The sequence below is a fragment of the Glycine max genome, chromosome 4 (genome assembly GCF_000004515.6).
Source record: "Glycine max cultivar Williams 82 chromosome 4, Glycine_max_v4.0, whole genome shotgun sequence".
Lineage (NCBI taxonomy): Eukaryota > Viridiplantae > Streptophyta > Magnoliopsida > Fabales > Fabaceae > Glycine > Glycine max.
The window spans coordinates 4,084,847-4,104,451 of NC_016091.4; the positions used below are offsets into that span (position 1 = coordinate 4,084,847).

Here is a 19,605-nt window from a genome sequence, read left to right on the forward strand (position 1 = left end):
CCCAAAATCAGAGAAAATGAATATGAGCATTAAAAAAAAAGAGTCTAGGAGAATGCCAAAACGTGTGTACTTGACGGAACTAAGCTTCACAACGATTTATCATACAAAAATGTAGGCAGGAGGGTAAGAAATTAAGCAGAAAATGAGATAATCGAGCAATTGCATTTGGAACAATTTTGCTTCCAAGTCTCGAATAAAAAACACTTACGTCACATCGTTGTTCAGCGAAAAAAAAATAATAAGAAAAACATGATTCTTGAATGAAGTCCAAAATTAACAATTGATACAATCAAATGCTACCCAATTTTGGGCAGCCAGGAACTAAGGTAAAAAACAAAACACAGAGAGCAAAACGGTCTCTACCTTCTCAACTATGTACATATAGTTTTATTTTATTGAATTGCATTATATATTGTACAGAGACAAACAGACAGACCCAAATGAAAGGCCACGGAATCCATTCATTTCACGAGTTCCGATACTCATCCAATGGAATTCTCCCTACTAAGCTTCGCATATATCCTCGCTCTAATGTCTCTCCCCGATTCCACCCTCTCCATCGCAGGCTCCTCCTCGCACCCATTCACACTCATAAACCCGCCACGTGGCGACCCGAACACGCAACGGGTCAGACCCGAATACGACCCTTCCTCATCCAGTTTAACTATTCCGCGGACGAAGCTGTACGGCGAAGAATCGGAGAACGAAGAGTTAATGAGCACCGAAGTGGGAGAGGAAACAAACGACGACGACGATGAATCCGTCACGACGCGGAGTTGGTCGCTGGTGTGGGCGAAGAAGCACACTCTGCGGCGGCAATTTGTTCCGTCTTTGCAGAGCTGGGTCCGGTAGCGAGAAGGGTGGAGCCAGCATTCGAAGACGCCGTGCGCGAACTGACACGTGTCGCCCCTCTTGCAGTTCCCCTTCCGGTAATCGGGGCAGGAGGTGCCTGAGTAGTGGTACTTGCGGGGGTCACGGCGGCGAGCCTTCTCGGCGGGGTGGGCGTAGGGACACTCGGTCCAGTCGTGGGACCTGCCACGTGGACAGTTCCGCACCTTGAACTGGAACATTCGGAAATGGTCGGAGGAGAATAATGAGCACGTGTCAGCATTGGAAGAGATCGACGGGGAGAGTGCTCCTCCTCCGTCCGCGTCCCAGGTAGGGATTTGAACGTTTGGGATCATCGTTTAGTGGTTCAGTTTGTTTCGGTCATTAACAATAAATATATAAAGTGGTGCCTGGTGCCATGGAAGGGGGCTTGCGGTTTGTTTAACCAAGGTTGAGTCAACATTAAGTAACAACAAAATATCTTTAGTCTCATCCGGTTACTATAATTAGCGGATAATTTTATTTCTTAAATATATAATTATAAATTTAGTTTAATCCTTCATTTGATTGGATTATTCTTTCAATATATTAAGGGATTAGTCTTTAACTTTTAATTAAATATATTAACTAAAACCATATATATCTATAGTTCCCATGATGACGTGTCCACTGTCCACATGGTTTGTTTTTGTCTAGCTTGCATTATAAGGGTTCGTGTTTAGCTTTAGTTTCTTTGTTTTTAGCGGTAACAACATTATATGTCTCAGTTGAATAAAACGACAAATGTTTCAATTTTGTTAAAACTCCGTTAAGTGATTGATTGATACTCCGTTACGGGATTGATAGTTACTATATCTATGCACGTGTATTTGTGTATGAGGAATTTGCAAAGGAATATAAGGCTTGTTTGGATTTTTGTTAAGAGGGGAATGCTGATTTTTTTTTAAATAGAATGATTCGTTGAACAGTTACATCAAGTTGCTGCTAATGTTATACATGTATTATGGTGGATTATTTGCAACATAGTATATTCTGTGGGTGGTTCAATACGTGTAGGCTGTGTAAACTGGTATAGAGGGAGCGGACTGGCCTGTTAGTCTGCTGCCTTCATTGCTGTAATTTTCTGCACTTCTTGTGCCTTTAATGTAATCAATGTTATTGCTGTTGAAAAGAAATTGTGAGTCAAATTTAATATATAAAATTTATTATTATCATTAATTGTTATAAAAAGATAATAACTTTTTTTTTTATAATTTTCATATGTAATAACTAAAATTTAGTTAAATAAAGGGTTATAATATATTTTTAATTGATAGCTTAATGTCAAATTTATAGGTGTTAATTATAAATGAGATAAAATTTATAGATCAATTAATGTTTTTTTTATTGTGTACCAATTTTTTTATTGATCGAAAAGGTAAAATTTAGGAGAGTTAAATACTCTTTTCATTTTTATTAATTAGTTGTCGTTTATGGTATTTTAGTAGGGTGACTGCTTTGATAAATAAATAACAAAGGAAAACATATTTATCCTAAATTAGATGCGGATACACATTGGAGATTGGCTAGGAAGAAGTCAGTAGTTACAAAGTTAAAATGATCTTTAATTAATTTTTATGCAACAAGAGACAAGACCTGAGCATTGTTGAAGAAACATTTTAGACTCATAAATGGACATACAAAGACAAGGCATAAAACTCCTCTGTTTAGGTGGCTGGGGCTATGACCAGGATAAATGGAGTTGGTGGTGAAGGATGCTTGAGGAAGGTGGAGTTGTTCCAGATTTAGTTTTCGACTTAGATGATGCATGGAACTGGCTAGTGACGTGGATGGTGGTAGGTTACTTTCAGGTCATGATTTTTTGTTTCTAAATGATACTCACACTCCCTTCCAGTTTTTTTTTTTTAAACTCAGCTCCCTTGCTTCCTCCACCGGTTATCATAATACTGAACCAAATCAAACATTACAGTCAAGGTACTATGAATATGAAACCTGAAATCCTATGAATGTCATAAATTTATTTTAAATAATAAATTTATTTAGAATAATATTTTTTTGGGTAAGAGTTATAAAATAAAATACAAAAAAAAAACCTAATATCAATTTTTCACTGACTCCGTTTATATTGAGACTTGAGAAAGATGGTTCCCGTTTGCTCCCGGTGGAGGCTCCGAGGCTGTGTATATACTCGACATTACTTTAGCTTGTTTTGTTGTTTCTTTCCCTTTCCCACAAGACTCAGGTCTCGTTCGCAAACGAGTCCCACACCGTCTAAACTTACCACAATATTAGCGTTTATAATTAGATGCACTGCATCACTTATTGTCCCTTCGGGGACATCCGATAAAATTGGAACGATACAGAGAAGATTAGCATGGCCCCTGCGCAAGGATGACACGCACAAATCGAGAAATGGTCCAAATTTTTTTCTCCGCTCTTTTTTGGTTTCCCTACTTTTTCCTATGAATCTGGTGACTAGGGTGCATTTCAAAGGAGTATGCACTCTCTCTCTCTCTCTTGAGAATTTTTATCACTGTTCGTACTTGCTTTTGAAGTGAGCACACTACGCACTGCACAATTGCACACCTTTTGGCAAAGTTTTCTTTACATTGCAGAGATAATTTTGTCTAAGTTTGTCTGCTCATTACAAGATTCAGATTTTCAGCATATAGACCTTTGAAAGAGTGAATAACTTGCTCTTTAATTTAAATAGGACAAACTGAACTAATTTGATAGGTGCTTTGGTTGGCTGCATATAAAGATCCTCAGAAAACATGTGTGGTTAAGTTGGTTGCAGTGGCTCCGTTATGAATGCTTCTAGTCTCTTATTTAAGCAATTTTTATTCGTACCTTATGAATACCTCTAGTCTCTTATATGCAATTGATTCTCATGATTTCTCTAAGCAAAACAACACTGTACTGATAAAGACCATATTAATTAGGATGTATTCCTAGCAATCTATGGCCACCAAACCACCTTCATTTTCTCCTTTCATTATTTATATTCCTTGCATTGCATCAATTGTTTAACTCCCGGGACGTAATTATTAAGGTGAAGCAAGCATCATAGGTAAGTTTATGTAGTTCGAGCACGGTGGGTAAGCTCATCTGCTATGATACATCCAAAAAGTTTGAGTAGTATTATTATGAATCGGATCATCTCAACGAGAAGAAAAGTTTGAGTATTGTATCATGTTAAAAGTCCACGTGACACTTTGGATTCAACTTTTATTTTCTGAAAATAATTTTTATTTTTGAATTTTTAAGGTTTAAAAACATGTATCTAAAAAAAATAATCTAAGGTGCCATTTCGTTTTTGCTTCTTTAGAAAAGAAAAGACTAAAGACATTCATTTGATGTTTTCAGTTCTGGACCTGTTCCAAATTTTAAATGAACTTATTTTCATTCTTATTTTCTGTTTTCTTTAAAAATAAAAACAAAAAACACTCAAAGAAAGTGTTATTCTATCTTTTCAGTTTATAAATTGTTTTCATGGAGAAATTACTGAATAAAACTAAATAAATAAATATATATACTATAAAAATAATTTTGTTAGACTGAATTAAATAAAGTATTAGTGGATATCCTTTGATAAATAATTTTAGAAAAAAATATATTCAAAGTATTAAATAATTAATTATCAATGAAATATGATTAGCCTGTATAAACAAATTCAAATAGGGAAATAACATATTTAATGACACATTTAAAATGATAAAATGTTAAAGGTTCTTTATAGGCAAATAAAATTTTATTAAAAACCAATTTCAAAGCACAAGTTGTGCCGAAATGACCCTACCAAAAGAGAATATAACAGTCTGCACTATGTCTTTTGCATTTTACCACTTCCACTTGCCACCTATTCGGGTAATCCAACATCGGTATGTGTGTTTAACATTAGAAACAAACTATTTACATAATTAAAAAATAACATAATTTATAAAAAAAATTATCAATTAAATTTATGAGAATGAATCGCATTCCAAATTTTTTAAACAAATTTTGAAAATATTCCACTTTTTGTTTCTAAAAATAGTTATAACTACATTTAATTGCAATTATAAACTATTAAGAAAATACACTTTGATTTAATATTTCCAAATTAAATAGATGAACATAAGAAAACTTTGAAGGCACAAAAATCATTCTTTACCTTATTTTAAATCATTTTCTATGCTCTCTAAAAAGTTGGAAAGAGGAAATTTTACCCTTCATTTTCACTCTTCCACCTAAATTTTTTAACTTTTTTTATTTATTTATAAAATTCTCTCCTTCAGTCCTTTCTTGCCCTCCCCTCCCTTCTAGGTACACCACACAATAACATCGAAAGTTCTTCTCCTGGAAAAAAAAAAGGCTTTAGGATCGCATGATAAACTCGTCGTTCCTCTATACACGATACATCGTCATACATGCATTTGGATGTAGACAAATGAAACAGAAATCTCAAGTATCTGATACTGTCTAGACCAGCTAGTGTAGTCACATATCCCTTGCTCACTTTAATTACCAGGCCTAAACGCTTGATTACTAATGGAAATGTTTTAAAGTACACTTCTCATATATTTGATTCAAAATAGTAAATGTTATCAACTTGAGAACAAGAGGGTTGTAGGAATCGAATCCAAACTCGGAAATTGTTATGCTAGTAACAATCATTCCCTTGTCAACCTAGGAATACTATGCTCCAACTTGAACTTGGCTGAATTATGATCATATTCCATAACCCTTAAGTGCAATCCACTTCCCAACTCCTGAAATTGAAGTGAAGGAAAAATCAGGTAGAAAATTTGATGTCAGCATATCCGGGGGACAGAGTCTGACATATGCAAAACGTGTAAAAACTATTGATTAAAACACCAGTGAACTGACCAAGTGACAATCCATACAATTTTTCTACAATGTGAGACAATGTGAATATCTCACAGAAATTACCAGGACATGTTATACATTTATTTTTGTTTGGGCATAATAGCAGCAATAAGGTTTGAATAGAGACCTCAAACAAACTCTCTCGGCCCCTCCCCCACTAGACCGACCCCTAGTGGGTATGGGTTCAAGACATGTTAAACATTACTTATATAACATTAAATCCAAATCAATAGCCTTTGCATATATAAGAAGCCATCACATACATTCACATGAAACCAAAAACTTAAATTACATGAGAGAAGTAACTAAGCAATTACATTGTATTATTGGCTGGATATGGGAGCACTATCTTCAGTAGCCATAGGCTCCACCTGAGGAGCCTTCTTTGCAATTGACTTTGGTATGTCAATATACTCGTGGATGCAACACTGCTGAGGATGCGACAATAGTATCAGCACATGACGGAATAGAACACGTGCCAACCCCTGTCCACTCTCCAAGATATAACCCTCATATTCACTAATGTTCAAGTGCCTCCACCAGTGTATCATAAACCTCCTGGGGGCAGTTATCAGGTCCAGGTTTATCATGAAGGTACATAACATCCAAAGTGAAGAGCTTCTGGTTCACAGGCCACTGATGCTGTGGTCGCTCTGATGATCTGCAGTAGAACAAAATCTACAATGGAGTAGCATGTAGCACATTGCATATTAGGATTCATAATCATAATACCATGCTAGTGTTATGTTACTCATAAATTTTAAATAGAATAAACCATCATTGTTGGTCCCCAATGATGCACAAATACAATATGTGTAAGATACGTGTAAGATTATTCTAAAATATATAAGAAACGATACATGCAAGATACATATAGAAATTCATAAAACATAACAAATATATAATTGCAATTTTGTAAATCCAAATTAAGAACATACTTCTTGGACATTAGTAATAAACATTGTAAAACATTGTCATTATAAATCACTCACTATTGTTTTCAATAGAATAGCGTCAGTCTCATTCCTTTTTGTTAAATTCATCAAGGGACAATTTTCTATATTGTAAATGCTTCAGTGTCTCATATGTTGTTGTATTGAATTTGTTGGAGGATAAGTATAAGGTAAAGTATCCAAAAGCTTAGATACGTGAAGCAAATTGAAGTGTCAGTATCGGTGCTTCCTAGATAGTAACTGAAAGTGTCACTCTCTCTTTCTCTAACAGTCCTTAAACTAATGAAAGTATATAAGTAGTTCCTAAAGCATTAGAAATCATGCTACATAGTCCCTCAAGTATAGAAAGAAATTTCAAATTATCAGGGGATGCAGCTGCATCCTCTCAGGTGAATGTAGGTCTGCCTATGCCTATAAACAAAGATTAAGATAGAAGGGTGTAAATTACTCTTTTATAAATCTAAAAGTCTTCCATACTCTAATCCAATCACATGTTATTATATTTGATAATTCATAAAAAAAACTCAATACTTAAATATAAGACTAGTGATAAAACTAAAATAACTCTACAATCAGTTGACAAATACACTCCATGATAATTCAAAAGAATTTTAATTAGGTGTTTTATCATCGAAAATAAATAATTTAAAATTATATCTAACATAACATGGTTTTTAAAATCTCTCGCCCTAGTTCTCTACGACAACTCTTGCCTCCCCATAACTTTCATTCCTAATTAAGTAGTTCAAGCATTATATGCCTTGATAACTTCTCTCATCTTTCTTCTTATTCAATAAAATAATGCTAGAGATTTTTGTTATATCCTTCATCGGAAATTATTGCTGAGGAAGGGTTGTCTCATTTATGGCAATTTTTTAAAGCCTCCGAAGTTGTTTGATTGTTTCACAAGTTTTTATTTTATTTTTATTATTATTGTTATTATATATATATATATATATATATATATATATATATATATATATATGTTGTGGTCTTTTGTAGGTAGTTATATCAAAGGCTGGTTTTGAGTTAATAGGAGCTTGACAACTTAAAATACAATATAATAGTATAGTTAAAGTTACCCCCTGATTTTTTTCACCAATATATTTCCTAAAATAAATATTCAAGCAAGATATTTTATAAAAGAAAGGAATTAGATTGATGTAATTTATTTTTCTTAAATTTAAAATTATATTTATCTATCCAAACACAACCTTAACAATTTCATGTTAGGTAATACTATTTAAGTCAATAGCTAATTATCAAATCAAAGAAAGAATTCAAGTGGCATTATTATATTTAGCTCATAAGTGATGGAATTTGGGCCGCATCAAAAGATGGATACTTAAATATACTTTTTTTAGGGTGTTGCTAGGTGCACCCAACATTATTGTTGGTGCACCCAGCACTTAAGGCGAAATGACAAAAATATCCTTAATCCGTAAGTCATTTAAGTTGATCTGTAAAAGGGTTACGAATCAACGTAAGCATTTTATGGATCAACTTGATCCGTAAGACTTTTACAGATCAAGTTGATCCGTAAGGCTTCTATGGATCAAGTTAATCTATTTTGTTCCGTAAAATGCTTACGGATCAAGTTGATCCATAAGTCTTTTATGAATCAACTTGATCCATAAGCCTTTTACAGAACAATACGAATCAACTTGATCCGTATCAACCTTACGGATCAACTTGATTCGTACGATTTACGGATCACCCTCACACACACCCATCACAAATACGAAAAAAATACAGGAGCAATTTTGATATTTTAAAAAAATATTGGGTACACCAACATGGGTGCACTTAACAACACCCTTTTTTTTTTACTGTATATTGAAATATACTTAAGCACCAACCTTAATTGCAAAATGAAAGTTTCAAATGAAGTTGACATTCGACTCCTCTTAACGGCCGAGAAAAAGAACAACACTATACAGTAAATACAATTATATTATAAACATTTTTTTAAGACATTAAATTTATTTTAATAATTTAAATGAATTCTTACTTTTTATATTATAAGATATTAAATATTTTTATTTTATAGTGATTCTTCTTTTTTTTACATTTTCAACTTACAAAACCTATTAATTTTTAATAATTTATTTACAAATAATTACAAATTAATATAAGAAATTAATAAGAAGATACGATGAATAAAAAATTATAAGAAGATATACATACATTATTAATATTTAATTTTAAGTAATAAATTTTTTTTAATGAAAATAATGTATTTATTATATTTTAAAGTAATATATATTTTATTATTTAATATAAAACTTTTTTTTTTCAATTTGAAAAGCAATAATAAATACTTTAAGAAAACCCATATAAAAATGAGTGTATCACTAAAAGACAAAAAAAGTGGGGAGTTTCTGTGAAAGGTGTCGTTGGAATTTGGAACACGTAGACGTTACTTTCATCAGAATTTAGATTTAGAAGGTGAGCTTGGACCGATTCTTTACTTGGTTTGGTTTGGTATTTGGTGTTGACTTTTTAACTTTAGTTCAACTTTGGCAACCAACTAACAATATAAATACTTACACCTCAGAACCCACCCCCTTCGTTCGGTTCAACTTTCTTTTCTTTGCCAACACTCCTTCGATTAGGGGTTTCGATCCCAAATTACAAATTGGTCGCCATGAACGCAACCTCATACTCTGCTCTTCCTTCTACGTTCCGCAGTCTCCATCATCGGAATTTCTCAGCGTAAGCTTCCATCTCACCGACTTTTAAGGCTCTCGCATTTGCATTTCACTCTGATCGATTTAACATCAATTTCCTAAAACCTTCACCAAACCCTAGTTGTACTCTCCGCATCTTTCTATCTTTCGTTCCTTAATTCGACTTGTTATGATTATTTATTATTGAATTTCGCCGCTTTAGTCACTGTATGCTGGCTTTCATATAGGCGTGATAAAATAGATAGATTATTGTAATGAAAGGTGGTGCCTGAGGCCACTTTTCATGATACTGACTTTGAAATTGTTACTGCGGTTCCATGATCAGGTACTAGCCTGGATGGCTGCTAATGTAGTAGCATTGCATCTTCTGGGTTCATACGGCTACACACAACTTGTGTTTTAGCAGTTTTATCAATAAAGTTTTTTTTTGGGCTTTTTTTAAAAAAAAAAAACCTGAGTCAGCCATTCTCTTTCAAATTCAATAATGTCTTCTTTTTTTTTTTTCTTTCTTTTTGTGAATGTCTACCTGCAGCAAACACTGGCTTCGGATTTATCACTTGTAAGTAGAGTTTGCTAACTAAAATGCTTTGTCACTCTTTATTTTCAGGTTTTGTTCTGATATCCAAAATCCTGGCTATGTTGATTGCCATTCAAATTGTAATAAGTCTACATCTCAAGCGTCTTTGTTTTTGTGTTCCGACTCCAACAGTAGAAGAAATGGTGTTTTTGGTAGACCACTTTGTGTGAACCCCTCTGGCAGGAGAAACCTAGTTGGTCCAGCTTTTTATTCTCTGGAGACTAGTGCTTATGACGTGGCTGCTTTAGAATCTCCTTCCCGTGTTGCAGAAGAAAAAGTTGGTGTGCTGCTTCTCAATCTAGGAGGACCAGAGACATTGAGTGACGTGCAACCTTTTCTGTTTAATCTTTTTGCAGATCCTGTATGTTAGTTTGTATTTGTGCTTTTTCTACTGTTGATTTTTCTTTTTCCTGTTTATGTAAATTCCATTAGCATTAGTACATGTTCATATGATTTGTATGCTAATGTGTTTCTTGTATTGACATAGGATATCATTCGTCTTCCAAGGTTGTTTCGGTTTCTCCAGCGACCATTGGCAAAATTGATTTCTGTACTTCGGGCTCCTAAATCCAAGGAAGGGTATGCTGCTATTGGTGGTGGCTCTCCTTTACGAAAAATTACAGATGACCAGGTGGAGTTTAAATTTTTTGGTTTTCCCATTATCTGCTTTGTGGAGCTTTTATCTTTCCGCAACATGAATCTTTTTTGGCCTTTTCCTGATACACTCAATAAAAATTCTCTGTATTGGTAATGTGCTGGAACTAATGAAGCTGGTTCGTTGTCCATGAGCAGGCACTTGCAATTAAAATGGCTTTGGAAGCAAAGGGCATCTCTTCAAATGTCTACGTTGGGATGCGATACTGGTACCCATTTACTGAAGAAGCAATTCAGCAAGTAAGTTCTCTTGCTTTTTGGTCAAACATTGTCTTTCTGCATTATTCCCATCATACATCCATTTCCTCCTTTCATAATTAAATCACACACAGGATAATTAATCATGAATTACATTATTTATTCTGAGCTCCACTGTATCACCTTAGACTTGAGTCTAAAATCAAAAGCTTGTCTTGCGTGACAGATTAAGAGGGACAGAATAACAAGGCTTGTGGTACTACCCCTTTATCCCCAGTTTTCTATATCCACAACTGGATCAAGCATCCGTGTTCTTGAGCATATATTCAGGTACTGCTTATTGGCACTTTGTCAATGCTCTTTGGTGATTCAAGGATTATTCTTAATCAACTGATATCATCATTTAATTGTCAGGGAAGATGCCTACTTGTCTAAGCTCCCTGTTTCCATTATAAACTCTTGGTATCAACGAGAAGGTTATATTAAGTCAATGGCTAACTTAATTCAGAAAGAGCTCCAGAGTTTTTCTGAACCAAAAGAGGTGGGTTATTCTTGTGTTAAATGCTTTCAACATGATTCGTACGTAAATTGAAGGCTATGTGATGTATTTTACTGCAGTCTGAAGGTGTATCTTGTTTTTTCTATATGTTAGGTAATGATATTTTTCAGTGCCCATGGTGTACCTGTCAGTTACGTTGAGGAAGCTGGGGATCCATACCGAGACCAAATGGAGGAGTGCATCTTCTTGATCATGCAAGAGTTGAAAGCTAGAGGAATTAGTAATGAGCACACTCTTGCTTATCAGGTTTTTTTTAACCCTTTCAACTTGCTTTTCTTGCATCCTGAGTTAAATGGGGATTTCATATTTAATTGCTGGGTTGTACTCTATGGTGTACTTTTTATTTTTTTGATATCATACATTTTTGATGGATGAATTTCCAGAGTCGAGTGGGTCCTGTACAGTGGCTGAAACCATATACTGATGAAGTTCTCGTTGAGCTTGGCCAAAAAGGTGTGAAGAGTCTTTTAGCTGTTCCAGTGAGGTACATTATTATTGATATTTTACGCATGTTGATTTTAATTCTAGACAGTAGCATATGGATTTTATAGTACGTTACTTGTTGCAAGTTGTGAATATCCCAGAGATTAAAAGTAATCTTGTCTTCTTGTGTCCCAGTTTTGTGAGTGAGCATATTGAAACCCTTGAAGAAATTGACATGGAGTACAAGGAATTGGCTCTTGAATCTGGCATCAAGAATTGGGCACGTGTACCTGCCCTTGGTGTTACCCCTTCCTTCATTACAGATTTAGCAGATGCAGTAATAGAAGCTCTCCCATCAGCAACAGCAATATATGCACCGACCAGAACCTCTGAAGATGTTGATCATGACCCAGTTAGATATTTTATCAAGATGTTCTTTGGTTCAATCTTGGCATTCATCTTGTTCTTGTCACCCAAAATGATCACGGCATTCAGGAATCATGTCATTTAGAAGAATTAAATCCTGCTTGCTGAATTCAATCTGCAAGCATATAGATGAAGCCTATTGATAGCAACAAAGTATACTTTGATTTTTTGTCTTTGTTTTACTTATTTCAACCTCTACTGTATACAGCACAGAGCTATAAGGAAGCAATTTTTCGCACTTGATTATAATGAGAACTTGCACCTCGGCTTAAAGAGGATTCAAAGAATAATAATTGTAGACCAGGATCTATTCAGGAGCCAAGAGGCATTGTCTCCATCTCCGATATTAAACCCCGAACAAGTTATTGATTTTTGTATATTATTTATTTACACTTTTTCTACATTTTATATCTGCATAAACTGTTTAATTATTGAGCAATGTTTCTTTCTCACGCCAGAAGAATGGGGTGTGAAATGGATGAAAAGGAGAGAAAGGGGGAATAGGTGAAAAAAAAGTAAGAAATGTGATAACTCTTACATTTCTTTTTCATGTTTGGCCAGATTAATATCACTCCTTATGATTATGCAAAATGCAATTTCTTATCAGATATGATTCTAGCAATTGTGGATAAATTTTATAAGTATTATTTTTCACGTTGAGAAATAAATTGAGGGGAAGAGAAAAATATGAAATTCTTGAAATTTATTTTTAGATGAAATTTAGAATTCTTGAATATTAATTAATTAAAGTTTATTTTAAAATCTTAAATTAAAATTCCATTTAATAAAATGCCCAAACAACAAATTATAGCCTAGAAAAATTTTAAATCCCCTGAATTATTTTCCCTTCTTAAAATACTGTATCCAAACTCACTTTTGTGCTCTCTTTAAAGTAAAATAGAAAGAAATTGAGCAAAAAAAAAGTAAAATAGAAAGAAAAGGAAAGAGAGAAAAAAAAAAAGATGGATTAGTAATGAATAAAATAGTGAAAAGATTGTTACTTAGATGGATAGAAACAAGTAAAAAAAATACTTGTTTAGATGAACCAAAAAGTTAAAAGAAATTATATGAAAAAATTATATTTTATTTCATTACTTTTTCTTAACATAAAATAAAATTACAATTTTAAATTTTGTTGTGGAATCATTTTTTAATAAATTAAAATAAAAAATGAAGTCATTTTGTTATAAAGAGAAACCATTTTCTCTCAGATGAAATAAACTAAACCTAGCGTACCTCATTGCCCGAAGACTCCTCACAATGCAAAGGTATGGGGGAGGAATACGGAATGCATCCTTACCCTTGCATATGTAAAAAGAGGTTGTTTCTGGATTCGATCCATGATCAACAGGTCACCAAGGCATAACTTCACCGCAGTGTCAGGACAAAGATAATGAAAATTTTAAATTATTGTCATAAGTTCAAATAAGCTTCCCAAAGTTGCCTCCAAAATGTGTTTCTATTTAACAGTACCAAGATATTCAAAAAGTAAAAAAATTCAATACACCAATTCTTCCATCTAAATAGTGCAATGCTACATAGGTGTCACTGGTACAATAAACGGTGAAAGACAATAAAAATAGTCTATGAGAAGGGGAGGGGAAGGGTGGCAAAAATATAAACTCTTGGGTGATGCTTTAGCAACAGCACTATGGGGTGCCTGAGCATTACCATCACCATCACCAGTATATTCCAGAGTGTGTGTATAACCAGCACCAAAAGAACTGTTGCTGTAAGAAGGCGATGCCTGACCATAACCAGGCTGGCCACCCTGAGGAGCACCATATATTTGATGACCGTACCCTGGTTGCACTGCACCACCATAACCAGATGCTGGTGCTCTCTGAGAACCTGACTCTGGTTGAGCATACCCAGAAGGAGGGGGCTGCACAGGATATGCTGACTGATCATAGCCTCCTCCAGCACTAGGAAATTGTGACTCTCCATAAACAGGTGGATTGCCAGTCGGCTTTTGAGATTGAGGGGTTCCATAACCAGGCTGTGGTTGATTGCCATAAGCTGCTTGGGATGTAGGGGGAACCCCATAACCTGGCTGAGGAGTTCCTTGAAGTGAGTAATTGACAGTGTTTGAACTGGGCTGTTGATTGGTAGGATAACCTTGCTGCACAACAGTAGTCGGTTGGGCAGAAGGAGCTTGGGCTGAATCTCCCCGTGCTGCATAGTTTGCAGTGTGGCCCTCCTGTGCCGGGTTACTCCCACTGCCATAGCCAGTAGCTGGGCCATAGCCTTGCTGCTGATCAAATGTCGGTGGCTGCCCATACCCTGAGTGTGATTGCGCATTATATGCATTATAGCTGTCCTGTGCAGAACCCTGCTGTCCTGATTGGTTACAACCAGAGGAAGGTGGCTGACTGTAATTGTATGCAGAGCCATCAGCTGGAGGTGCAGTACCCCCAGGATTTTGTGGTTGCTGTGGCTGTTGACTATAGTAATCATAACCACCACCATGAGTAGACTGCTGGTGGAGGTGGTGCAGTAGACTGGTCCCAATTGGTGGAATATCCACCAGGTTGCTGGGCAGGATAGCCTGCATATGGTTACTGAGGCATGTTATACTGGGGTGATGGACCAGAGTATGCTCCAGGTTGCACATAGCCATAACCAGCTTGCTGCATTGGGGCAGGGGGAGCCCAATCAGAGGGTGGTCGAGATTGGTAACCTTGTTGAGGATAACCACCAGACATTGCAGGATTTATAACACGATTCTGTGGAGACAACCATTGAAACCAAAAATAAAGATTGAATTCAACCAAGGTTCCACATAGTACAAGTATACAAAGCAACAGATGCACACACATACACGGGTTAAAGTTTCACAAATAAAAATCAACATATAAAGAACACAAGATAAAGGATATATCTCTTGCATTAACTGATTGCATACAAGATCAGAAAGGGATATAAATAACTACATACCGTACTGGTTCGTGATAAAACTGAGTTACTCCAGCTGAAGAACACCCTTTACCTAGTTGAATTGAATGGGTACAAAAGGAAGCATGGACCATAGAAGCAGACAAGCATACAATATTTATTGCCTTAAAAGGGCAATCCCTCATATAGTATCTCAAAATATGCAAGATCTTGTTCCAATTGCTACACAATATAATATATCATTCATAATCATATATTAATTCAACAAGAGACTCTGGCTGGACTACAGATATTACAGTGTATAAGATGGAGAAACCCTAAATGCAAATATGTACACTATCGAGACAACTTCTCTGTCCTCCCATGTACATCCTGTTAACCTTTCCTTGACCCAATGTAACAGGTCAACCTCAGAGGATCATCAAATAAAAAAGCAAATAAAATTAAATATTATTTTAATGGAATGGGAATCTAAAATAAGGGTAAAGGGCCTGTAAACATATTTACTGCATGCAGCTCAAACTTCACAAAAGATTACAGTTAAATGACACAAGAATAAGAAAAAAGAAAAGAAAAACACATAAGAAATGTACAACCCATTACACACGTCAGAAACAACAGAATATAACAGAAACCTTGAACAACATAACTTGTTAGTTGAAACAACTACGATTTAAAAATGGATAAAATTAAAGTGCTTCACAATGGGCAAATTTCAGGCAGATATGTCAAATGGCAATGTAAGTCCAATATAAGACACAAGGATAAAATATTATTTCAAGTATATGAAGGTTTTTTTGAGGAGTGAACTGAAAAGCACAAATGGTATAGTTGAAAAGGATTTCAACACAATAATTCAATATTCAGTTTAATAATGACACTTCATAGAGTACAAAATATTGATAGGAGACTACAGCCCGTGATAATAAATATCAAAACTGAGATTTAGAACCATACCAGGGCATGCCGAGGGAAAACCAACAAAGGAATTCACATTGGTGTCACCAATGGTGCAATAGACTAACCCTACAATAGTCCCAATAATAGCATCAGTTAGGATCAGTCATAGGATACACAATTAAGAAGCATATTCCATTGTCGAACAGGCTATAATCCCAATGAGTATCCACTTGGACCAAAAATTGCCATAATTACAGTAGCCTTCACGGCCCCAGGAACCTAAACCACAAAAATGATGAAAGACCCACCTCACCAAAGCACTGGGCTAACAGCAAAACTTTACCACTGTTAAAACAGTCTTTGCAAGAGCTTGGTATCTTGGTCAACAAAACTGAACAATGCAATTCTCAAATATTCCCACCAATATCCTCAGTTTGTGGATATATAAAAAGAGATAATGAGCAAGACATATTATCTACCTATATAGCAGACAACAGATACACACACAAACATAAAGACACAGTTAGCAAGTCAGAATTAGAAAGACCCTGAAAGTTTATGACCATCAACAGAAGCCTAGACTAAACCAAAAAATAATTGTGCATATTACTATTATATCAAGACAACTAATTGAACAAGACAACATGCAGTTGTCAACACCATAATATAATGTATCAAATAAATGATGATTACTGCAGTGGCCAGTCTCCCTAATGGTATTTCCACTTGGCGAGCAGATGCAATTGGAGATTACAAGCAGAAACACCATAACAGCAATTAGCAAATTAATGTATCTTCTACCTTTGTGCATTATTTTTATAGTAGTCTTGAAAGTTGAAACACCTAAACAAAATGAAACTATGCACTAATTTTCTTCTGAGAAGAATACAATAAGTAACATAGGTCCAATTAATCAAAGATGTATCGTATAAGTTAATTAATGATGGTCATGATATGATGCAATATCATTAATAATATCAAGGAATTAATAATCAATAAATTAGTAGTATTAAATATGAACAAAATAAAAATCATTTAAGCCACCTAAAGCAAAAACCATCACATAACTTACCAAAGTTATTTTTTCCCCTGCAAAGGAACAAAAGCAATTGTTGAAGAGAGTCCAAAAATCATGAAACATGTTAAAGAGATCCATCAGTTCTAGTTTTATATTTTAATATCGTAAGAAAAAATAACAAGACCCAACAGGCAATCACAAGCACACAGTATTCATCTAACAATCACATAAAGCATGGACATAAATTCACCTATTTTGATCAAACATTCAAGATTATTAGATTTCTAAAGTATACAGAACACAAAAAACTCAGTAGAAAATCCACAATTTTAAACACTCAACTAGACTTGGCACAAGGCAGGTAAACATGCTAAGCTAAATGTAACAAAAAGAAAGCACCCTTAACATACCTCGCCACTAATGACTTGATAAACTAACTGCTTTGCAGACTCAATTTGCTCAGGAGTACCATCAATTTTTAATGTTCTTTCAGTAGATGTGTCACCCAGGGGAAGATGCAGAAGTATCACCTGAAAAAATATAAATATTAGTGAAAAGCAACACTAAATAGGAATTTCCAAGTCTTGAGAGTCTGCTTTTAAGTGTTACCACAGCTTATTTTGAAATTAGTAGTAATCACAAAGCCACAGTAAAAAAAAACCATAGCAACTAAATCAAAGCTAACTATGGTTTATCACCTAGATCTAACACACAATGAAGACAACAATATAATATTTATCACTTAGAAGTGAAAACCTGAATCCGTGCTCCAGTAGAAGCTTGCATATTCTTTATCGTTTCTCCACCTTTACCAATTATAAGGCCAACCTGAAGATTCACAAAACAAACCATATGAACCACCAAACAGACCAGAGAAAAATTTATCCTCAATAAAGAACACACCAATAACATAAAACACTGTACAAAGCATAAGCTTATACACGTCTCCTTTTCACACCTTATTATTTGGGATTTTCATGACAAATTCATCCGACCCAGCTTGTCCGGTCAGTCTTCGAGTAACAATGCCAGAACCCCCAGATTCAGCCTGGTACAGAAACAATTCATCTTATATCATCTTACTATGACTAGCATCACATCAACATCTAAGATAATTTAACAAAATCCTAACCGCACTTAATTTATAAAAAAAAAAACTGAATAAGGTGCGATACCTCAGCAAGAACTTCATTGATGAGTTTCTCAGCAGAGGCAATCGCATCAGGAGTGCCCATAAGCTCAACCATCCTAGTGGAAGAATTAGGGTCCGCATCGATATCACGAGTAATTTGAATTTTGGCACCAGACTGCAACTGGAGATACTTAATGGTCTCTCCACCTTTACCAACAATCACACCAACCCTGCCATTAGCACGCTGCTTGGCGAGCTCGATGCCGGAGGGTTGGTCTTCGTACTTGCGCTTGAGGGGGGCGTAATCCTCCGCCATTGCCACAAACCCTAAACTCGCTACTCTGTCACGTTACTGTTCCCCTGGGGCAAGGGAGAAAGATTAGATATTTTGCTTTCCCTGTGCAAGTGCAACCCCAACCAAAATAAGGTCTTCAGTTCTTTTTCTTTACGTCATCCACAGAATTGAGATTCGACAATCGAGACTTTACTTTGTTTAATTTATTTTTCTATGACTGTTTGTATAAATAATTTAATTTAATCAAGTATTTGTTTAGTGATAAGCTTTTATTAAATGCATAAAAATAGAATTTTTTTATATATAGTATGAAACATTTTTATTTATTTATTTAAGATTTAATGTTAATAGTTTATAAAATATATTTTAAAAATAAAGAATTGAATTTATATATATATATATAATACATTGAAATTGATAAAAATATTCATATATAAAAATAATAATAACAATTTATCTCTCTTAATATCAATTATTTTCGGTATTTCTACATATTTATAAATCTTTATATTTTATTTATTATTTTTTATACAACATTTTTAAAGTAACTAAATTAAAATACATATTAGCATAATTCTAAAATTATTCGAAACTTTATTATATGTTACACGTGAATTTTAGCTTACTAATTTTTATTTATTGTATTTTTCTTGTATGCATGTAACATGGTAAGTTGACTTTTATTTATTACAAATTAAATTAAAAATTAAAATCATAAAAGTTATGTTGTTTATAAGATATTTTATAAATCAGATAAAGTAAGTCGCGTTATTTTATATGAAACAAATAAAACAATGGGGTTGAATATTTTTATTTGAGAAAATAATTTAATGTTTACCAATAGTTCAGAATTAAACATTTTCATTTTATATTGAATTTTCATAAAACATGTACAGGAATTATCTCAAATTAAATTGACCCCCACATTGCAAATAATCCTTCTTTGAAATTTCACTTCCCATGGCAATCAACACTTAATCACTTCCCTGGTTTGATACAAAATTTCGAAAGAAAAAAAAATACAGAATAGTAAGGAGACAAAGTTCGTCCCTGCTCCCTCCCTTATTTTTGCTTCCCTTCCAAAGGAGTAGGCACTTAATAATAAATCCAAACATTAAACTGTGTAAACACATTCTTTGTATTAAATTCTTTTTGAATGGCGACTAGGCGAGACGAAAGGAGCTGCGG

General features: G+C 34.4%; 2 protein-coding genes, 1 non-coding gene and 2 pseudogenes across 4 annotated transcripts; 2 read left to right on the forward strand and 3 right to left on the reverse strand.

Annotated features, from left to right (window-relative positions):
- Positions 1 to 236: 236 nt before the first annotated feature.
- On the reverse strand, positions 237 to 2,871 carry LOC100811289 (zinc finger CCCH domain-containing protein 23). Its single transcript, XM_003522184.5, has one exon. It carries the CDS (start codon positions 1,182 to 1,184, stop codon positions 483 to 485), a length of 702 nt encoding a protein of 233 aa, XP_003522232.1. The 5' UTR covers positions 1,185 to 2,871; the 3' UTR covers positions 237 to 482.
- Positions 2,872 to 3,152: 281 nt separating this feature from the next.
- LOC113001537 (U6 spliceosomal RNA) lies at positions 3,153 to 3,255 on the forward strand. Its single transcript, XR_003266931.1, has one exon. It is a non-coding gene; the product is annotated as a U6 spliceosomal RNA (small nuclear RNA).
- Positions 3,256 to 6,020: 2,765 nt separating this feature from the next.
- LOC100794081 (uncharacterized) lies at positions 6,021 to 6,478 on the reverse strand (annotated as a pseudogene).
- Positions 6,479 to 9,128: 2,650 nt separating this feature from the next.
- On the forward strand, positions 9,129 to 12,554 carry LOC100813423 (ferrochelatase-2, chloroplastic). The gene is made up of 9 exons (XM_003522187.5): positions 9,129 to 9,365; positions 9,948 to 10,278; positions 10,405 to 10,548; positions 10,710 to 10,811; positions 10,996 to 11,099; positions 11,184 to 11,310; positions 11,422 to 11,574; positions 11,712 to 11,812; positions 11,947 to 12,554. The coding sequence occupies exons 1-9, from the start codon at positions 9,298 to 9,300 to the stop codon at positions 12,260 to 12,262; spliced, it is 1,446 nt and encodes a 481-aa protein (XP_003522235.1). The 5' UTR covers positions 9,129 to 9,297; the 3' UTR covers positions 12,263 to 12,554.
- Positions 12,555 to 13,617: 1,063 nt separating this feature from the next.
- Positions 13,618 to 18,581, reverse strand: LOC100815560 (far upstream element-binding protein 1-like; annotated as a pseudogene). Its single transcript, XR_136437.5, has 5 exons — positions 18,166 to 18,581; positions 17,949 to 18,038; positions 17,747 to 17,818; positions 17,401 to 17,520; positions 13,618 to 14,903 (listed from the first exon to the last, which is right to left on the reverse strand). The product of XR_136437.5 is annotated as a far upstream element-binding protein 1-like (transcript).
- Between the last annotated feature and the right edge of the window lie 1,024 nt (positions 18,582 to 19,605).

Bases quoted from the DNA above. Each gene is read 5' to 3' on its own strand.
- LOC100813423 (XM_003522187.5), top strand. From the start codon at position 9,298: ATGAACGCAACCTCATACTCTGCTCTTCCTTCTACGTTCCGCAGTCTC. The intron at 11,100-11,183 runs GTACTGCTTATT...TTTAATTGTCAG, and splicing joins GTTCTTGAGCATATATTCAG to GGAAGATGCCTACTTGTCTA. The intron at 11,575-11,711 runs GTTTTTTTTAAC...ATGAATTTCCAG, and splicing joins AGCACACTCTTGCTTATCAG to AGTCGAGTGGGTCCTGTACA.
- LOC100811289 (XM_003522184.5), bottom strand. From the start codon at position 1,184: ATGATCCCAAACGTTCAAATCCCTACCTGGGACGCGGACGGAGGAGGA.